This window comes from Aplidium turbinatum, chromosome 7 (genome assembly GCF_918807975.1).
Source record: "Aplidium turbinatum chromosome 7, kaAplTurb1.1, whole genome shotgun sequence".
Taxonomy (NCBI): Eukaryota; Metazoa; Chordata; class Ascidiacea; order Aplousobranchia; family Polyclinidae; genus Aplidium; species Aplidium turbinatum.
The window spans coordinates 33,489,207-33,496,632 of NC_137478.1; the positions used below are offsets into that span (position 1 = coordinate 33,489,207).

The 7,426-nt window shown below is 41.6% G+C and overlaps 1 protein-coding gene across 1 annotated transcript; it reads right to left on the reverse strand.

The window, feature by feature from the left end:
* Positions 1-470: 470 nt before the first annotated feature.
* Positions 471-6,653, reverse strand: LOC145774538 (solute carrier family 2, facilitated glucose transporter member 1-like). The gene is made up of 9 exons (XM_082585801.1): positions 6,451-6,653; positions 6,165-6,385; positions 5,810-5,952; positions 5,191-5,309; positions 3,640-3,776; positions 2,770-2,920; positions 1,255-1,393; positions 974-1,176; positions 471-890 (listed from the first exon to the last, which is right to left on the reverse strand). The coding sequence occupies exons 1-9, from the start codon at positions 6,624-6,626 to the stop codon at positions 707-709; spliced, it is 1,473 nt and encodes a 490-aa protein (XP_082441927.1). The 5' UTR covers positions 6,627-6,653; the 3' UTR covers positions 471-706.
* Between the last annotated feature and the right edge of the window lie 773 nt (positions 6,654-7,426).

Genomic DNA, 7,426 nt, shown 5'->3' on the forward strand with positions numbered 1-7,426 from the left:
CCATCCCGCTGCAGAAGTTTCGCCGCACACATAGGCCTCAATAGCCATCCTTGCACCCAAGCAAGCCAACCACATTTTAAATTTTCATTTATTGCTTTGCTGTCAAAGGAGATTTCTGTATTAGTTTTACTGTATCAAATTACCATCCGGGTGTATCAATTTACTTTCCGTGGAAGGTAAATTGATACATTTGAGTGACGTTTTTGAAATTTCAATTAAAAAAAAGTAATAAAAATAGAAAAGTGAAAATGTTTTTAAAAAGTGTGTAAAGGATCAGACTTTCATTTCAGCTTAAAATCAATAGTTTGTGTCACGTAATTTTCAGTTAACAGGCAAAAATGTTAAAAGTGTATCAAATTACCTTCCCTTCCCCTAATCTCGAGGTTAATTTCCGATCTCCTGGTCGCGGCTCCAGGGAGGAGCTCGCTCTATTTTCCGCCAGTTACGACAAACAAATGATTTTATTTTGCGTCACTATATTTTGCGCCACATGAAACGCCGTCAACAAAGAATTCGCTTTTGCACGCGTCGATTACATTGGGTCGACAATGAGCACTAGAGGGCACTCATCATTACACCAGAATCCTGCTGAATCTCGACCGTTGCTTGGTTGTCTATGCCGAGTGTTACGTAATTTACTTTTAGACCAAACTCTAATTAAATGCATTGGAACAGAAGATTGGCTTCTGTGACGCCATAGTGAGCTCTATAACATAGTGGACTTGCTATACTGCATCTTGTGCTGGGAGAAAAGCTCCTTGATCTCCCAGATTGCGAGACCTTTCGTCTCCGGGACTTTCAGGTAAGTGAAGAGCCAGAAACCAGCCAGCATCGCTGCGAATATGATGAAGGTAAACCCTCCTCCGATGTTGAGCGCAAGAGATGGATACCTGAATGCAACGACGTCAATTGTTCAAAGTTGAAAATCATCTACGAGCTGAAACATGAATTGTGATGAAACAATGATACTCACGCAAGCGCGACCACGAAGTTGCCTGCCCAATTGACCAATCCGGCAACACTGACCGCGGCGGGACGCGATGCCTGGTCAAACAACTCGGCAGTGATGAACCAAGGTATCGAACCCGGGCCAGTCTGGAAGAAGACTACAAAGAGAAAGATGGCGGCAAGAGTGGACCAGGATACAGCGGAGGAGATCGGAAGCATGAGGAGAAGCTGTAACAGAAGACATGATCATCCCCTTATGACGACACAAATACAAAATACGGATGGCATTGAAACAAACAAGCTCACCGCTAGGGTCGAGGCCATCACGAACATTCCGCCTAGCCCCACCAAGTGAAGAGTCCGCCTTCCCAACCTTTCGATCAAAAGCATGCTCACCGTTGTCATGACTACATTGACGGTGCCCATTCCGAGAGTTGCCAATCCCCTGCACACATGATGTTATTCAAAAGCTCTCTTGCGCCACCTCATGCTTGGATTTGATATGCAACAACAGCCGCTACGCTGCGCACTCGTTTCGATTTCAATGACGGATGCCTCTGTTCGGTGTCAGAGGTGTCAGTCAAATGCAGACTTGGATAACTAAAATTTTGTTAGACTTTTAAAATTAGATTAGAATAATTATAATTAGAGTAATTTAAGCTTTTACAAATTACTTCACAGTGTAGATTCAAACGATCTGTTATAGCCTGATGCTGCGGGTTCTTTTTGGCAATATCAAATAACACTAGCTTTCGGAACACAGTTCCCTAGTCATGTGCTATGACAAATGGTGTTGAAGTCAGTGAGTGGTTTTTTAAAGTGGCTCTTTGTTTTAGCTTGAGGCTGCCGGCTGTTGAGTTTCTGTGCTGTTAGGCGTTATTGCTGTGAGGTTTTGTTGGATCAGTTGATTAGTAGATTAGGTGACGTAGTTCTTCCCTTTCGGCGCGGTTGTTGATTTTAGGATTTTGTTTGCTAATGAATATGGCCTCTTTGAAACGTAATTGTACCGCGTCATTTTCTCTTCCAATAATTTTTTACAAATTAGACTAGGATTAGATCATTAGAGCTACCCAAGATTTCACAAATTAGAGTAGAATTAGTTGAAAGCAGTTGTCACATATTTTTTTAGTTGGATAAAAACGCCAATGTGGCAACACGGGATCAAAGTGTCATTTCACCATCACAGCGCCAAAACCACTTGTAAAACGTCATAATGTACATTGTAACGTCAGTGAATTGATGAATTAATCAATTTTTTCAGGACTTTGCTGCTCAAGGGATGGAATGACATTTTGATCTTGATCGTTTTATAGCAATTTTCTTTGTATAACGTTGATAAGAGCGGAGTATCCTTCCATTTGTCAAAAATACTGTTGGACAAACTAAATTTTTTAGCAAAACTGGAGATTGGATAAGAACTGCAATTAGAGCAAACAAGTTTTTACCGAATTCGATTAGAATTACTGACATTTCGCTCTAATTTATCGAATTAGAAAACTAGAATTATCTAGTTGTCCAAGTTTGGTCAAATGCTCTAAAACTCCAGCTCCTGTACACCTCTGGTAAGAGTGTATGTTTGGAATATTATATACCATGATAAAACAAGTCTTTTTTCAAGTTGATCAATTGCGGGCCAGTTAAGATGAAACAGAAATCCTTCTTCACCTTATGACGACACAAATCCTTCTTCAGCGATGGAGGCAAAGGAAATATGTGGCAGGGAAATTATTGATTCATAAAGTGACGAAATAGTGGCCCGACTCCTACAGCCAGTAGAACCAGAAATGGTTGCTTAGAAACGTTTGGTCCACAATAACTCACGTGTAGTTCTGGGGGATTCCCGCATCGACAAATATTTGAGTGGAGTAATAGAACACAGCATTGATGCCGGATAATTGCTGAGATAGTTGCATCATAATGGCGATGACGAGAGGCAGGACAGAGGTTGAACAGAAGAGAACTTCCTTCATTGCTGAAAAGCAAGAAATGATGACGTTAAAGCAGTGTTGCCAGAAGCAAGTATAATCACAAATTATATTAGCAATATGCATCTGCAAATTAAATACTGCTTTGCGATATACTCGCAGTACATCAGTAGGCGAGCAACTTTTTTTAGCTTGAAGCCGCGATCGAACGCTTTAGTTTCCTGAGCAGCCCAAAATAAGTCCCGAGCTTAACCAATCATGAAAACCGAGGTATCTGCCCTCGAAGGAACACAGATTTCGACATCACTATGCACATGGGACTACGAAATCTGATTGTTCAAAGAAACTTACTCCAGCGAAACGCAACAAACAAAAAGGGTGGACTGGAGCCAGTGAACCCGTAGACAAAAATTGTCACGGGGAGCGTTTAAGTTACTGTCGCTGTATCAATAAACGTACTTGAAATTGTAATTATGATAATTGGTAGTAAAAACGAATGCAAACATATCCTGAGAAACAATAACCGTAATTCTTATGAATGTTTACGTCATTGCTGATGACATACTTTATATGATAACGTACTTTATCTGGTTCGATCTTCCCCAGATCATGTCGCACAAATACTGACTTATTTTACTAGAAGACAATGAACAATATCGTTTCCAAATTGCGAGGAAAACATTAGATCTAAATTGTTTATTGGCTAACTCCCTTGCAATTAACCGTAAGAACTGTGGGGTGACTGATAACTTGCAACCAAACTTACACATCTTCATCTGCTGAGTCTCTTCCGATATTTCCTTGGTCATCTCTTGCAGCTCTTCTGTGATGTCATAATCTCTGCCGCGTAGAATCTTGAGGGCAGTGGATGCTTCTAACTTCTTGTTGTGAAAAAGAAGTTGCCTGTAACAAAGTAGAGGAGCTACATTGAAGATTGTTTAATGATCAGTCATATCGACAAAACTTCAGTCAATATCTCGCTTTCAATTTCACAGATTTAATTGTGTTAGTTTCCATGACGTCAGCAGCTATCCTGCGCGAAAGGCGGAAGTCCGGATGCATGTCCGAAAGATAGCAACAACTTCATTATGTTACAGTAATGGTTAGTCGAATAACCGACGATAACGCAGCCATATGCCTAACCACTTGCTGAAATACACGCTCGCTCTATGACCACACAATGTAAAGACGGGAGTTGTAGCGCGAGATGGTTGAATGCATTCCACAAAACCCAATGTCAAGTATTCCCACAAACATTGATTCCAACATTGGGATTGTGATACGACCCACCTAGAGACGAACCCGGATGTCGTATCTGGGTCGCTGTGCCTTGCCGCGATACAAAGTTATAGAAACTGACGCCTCCACCTTCTTTGCCTTTATTATCTCACAATCAATTTTCACATCGAATCGCGATCGATTAGATTAAATCTAATCGCGAATCACGATAAGAACATGAAGTCGTTGTCGTCAACGGAGCTCAAGGTACGTATTCCAAAAAAGCGCCAGGTCCTTCAACTCCTGCGTCATCGTTCGATTCCAGGCTCAATGATCGCAAGAATTTAAGACTGGTCACGCTCCATTGGTTATCAGCAACCTAGTCGAGTTGGCCAATCACCGTCGAGTTATGTTTGAACACAACCACAAGCAGTGGTATCATAAGAACTTGTGGTCGACGCCGCAATGGTTTGACGACACAACTTCAGTCATCCTCGTGCGATCTTTGGTCTAACAGTTGGAAAAGCAGCCACAGCAAACATTTTAAACTACGGACAGAGGCCAATATTTAGATCTTAAGGGTCTCTTCAGTCTGCAGTTAAAAATGTCTTGTTAAACATTATCTTTTATAAAAATAAAAGAGTCAATAAGGCATGTAATTTTCACTTTGTGTGGAGCTACATGTACTTGAGAGGTTACTGATATTTTTTTCATTCACTTGTTGACTTTAGTTTCTTTTGTTATTCACAACTTTTTGCAATAGGCTACACTTTTTCAAAATATTGTTTCTTATTCTCTGTGCTACGTTCCAAACCTTTTCCAAAAATTAAAAGTGTTGGTTCTTGTCAGTTTTGTGAAAGTCGCCGTTTCAACTTTGATTACAAGTTTAATGAAGTTAATTTAAAAAAAACGAAAAAGGACAAAATTTCGAAAAAATCTGGCAACCCTCTAAAATCTGGCAACACTGAAGTTGGAGTCGGTCCGTTATAAACCGAGTAGTCGGAGTCGTATATTTTTCGCCCAACTCCACAGCCCTGCTGCTGTGGTTAGTTGGTTACCACCACTACCCCTGTGAGCTGTGACATCACACAAACCATACTTTGGGCTCTCCGGACAGAATGGAGCCACGAGAAGTTGATAGATAGAGAAGAATGCGCTGAAGGCGACCAGAAGGGGCCACATCTCTTTGGTTCCGAGCAGCCAAGGAAGACCAAGTACCTGCAAACGATCAACAATTCACAAGGCAGTAGATATATGACGTCACACAGGTTCATATGATGTATCACGCATAAGATGTGCTATGTCTGAAGCGGCACTGCTCGCTGGATTGTCGCAAACAAAATTTGTGTTGGATAAAGTGCTTTTGTTTCAAACAGTCAGCATTGACTATCAACAGGCTATGACGTAACTATCGCCAATTAACGTCACAGTACACTGCAAACAACATAATTCGTAAAAAGTTGAATCTTTCAATATTTTAGTGTTAGCATTGCCACACGTAGGTGAACTTTCCATCACGCGATTAACCCTGCGTTGGGGGGAGGGGGGGCAAAAGCGGCATTGGCTATGAAACAATAACCATCAGTTGGTCTTGTTTGTCGCTAAAAGTCCAACGGCAGACGATTCAACTACGAAGAAATATATAACGCTTGGTGGCAGTATAAACGCTGTTAATGGGAAAAGAACAAAATCACTCAATAATTGCCATGGCAACACACCTGCGAGAGCAGCAATGATGTCACAATGCCGAGCTGACTCAAAGTTCCAAACACACCTCGGTATTTGAGGGGGGCTATCTCCGTCAGGTAAATGGGGGCGAGTCCCATGTTGATCCCACAATTAACTCCAATCACCAGTCGACCTAAACAAAACAACGACATTTAACGTCGCGCTTGCCGATGAAAGCAATCTTTGCTTTATGACGTCACACAGGCAATGCAACTTGTCGCTGAAACAGAATTGATCGAAAAATCGATTCCGTTTAAATAACGATCATCTGCAGTGCTGGCAGCGTCTTGGAAACAAACAAGTTTGAAGTTTACGACACCTGGTGGAAAGCAATCTTAGACTAACCTATGATGAACAATTCAAAAGTGGCTAGCACTTGGGAAACTCCCATGCCGACGGAAGCAGTGATGGCGAGCGAGTTGTTGTAGATCATCGAGCGCTTTAGACCGAATCTTCGAACGACAAAGCTCGCGGCAAGAGAGCCTGCCATCCCCCCCACAGCGAAGATAGCGACAGAGAAGCCCCAAAGAAAGCTCAGCGTCGTTTCATCGATGACCTTCCCATACCTGTGCAACATCCATTGTTAAAGTCACGGTTGTCACGCTCACGATTGATGACATCACCGGCTCACCTGCTGATGAAAGTGGCATTGTAAAATTGCTCGATCACCGACTGAGGGGCGTTGATCACACCGGTGTGGTACCCGAACTGGAAAGCTGACCCAATAACTGCCATGCTCGTCGCTAAGAGGAGCCTGCCCGATACCATGACAACTTGTCTTTGCGATTCTTTAGTTTTCTTTTTCATCACAATTTACATCAAACTTGCTGTCACAAAAACTGCAATAAAATCAATAACTTGTTGATTATTAACTTATATCACAAGGGTAGCGAAGAAAGCTTTCAACAACGTCTCCTGAAACTATTATTTACAATGAGCCATATGCACCTTACACAGTGATGGGCATTATCGGCGATAATTTATCGGCGATAATTATCGGCGATAAATTTTTATCGCTTATCGTTATCGCTTAATTATTTTTTCAGTTATCGTTTATCGTTATCGCCAAAGGCAATATTTGATTATCGCCGATAATTAATCGCCGATAAATTTTATTTCGAATCAACACACAAGTGGAAAGAACATGAAAAGTAATATTTTTACTAGCCACCCAGTTAATGAAACTAAAATTGAAACCAGTTCTTCTTCAGTGCCTGAAGTGTGTGTGCACAGGTCGTTGTCATGGGAGGGGCACGCCCCCTGCTGCGACGGCCCTGATAACACAATAATTTTTAGAGTTGCAAATTGCAATGCAATGACATGCATGCAACAAGTCTCTTGTTGTTTTGCTGCAATCGGCAATCGCGAGTGAATTTTACAATTAAAATGTAAGCGCACAGGCGGTACAGATTCCTTTGAAGCGAAGCGAAAGAAATTGGCAAGTGGTTTATGAAAGTGTCGCAATACGAGGCCGCCTTTACATCGGAAACATGGTCTTTCGCGCCACCATCACTGAAACAAGTCATTGCAGAATATGATATTGCTTGAAGCATTTGACATGCAGACCGACATCACACTTTTTGCATCTTGTAGTAGTTTTTGCATGA

Coding starts and splice junctions, on each gene's coding strand:
- LOC145774538 (XM_082585801.1), bottom strand. CDS start 6,626: ATGAAAAAGAAAACTAAAGAATCGCAAAGACAAGTTGTCATGGTATCG. Junction 3,777..5,190: donor TTCTGTCCGGAGAGCCCAAA/GTATGGTTTGTG, acceptor ACTTTGTTACAG/GCAACTTCTTTTTCACAACA. Junction 1,394..2,769: donor GGAATCCCCCAGAACTACAC/GTGAGTTATTGT, acceptor TCATGTGTGCAG/GGGATTGGCAACTCTCGGAA.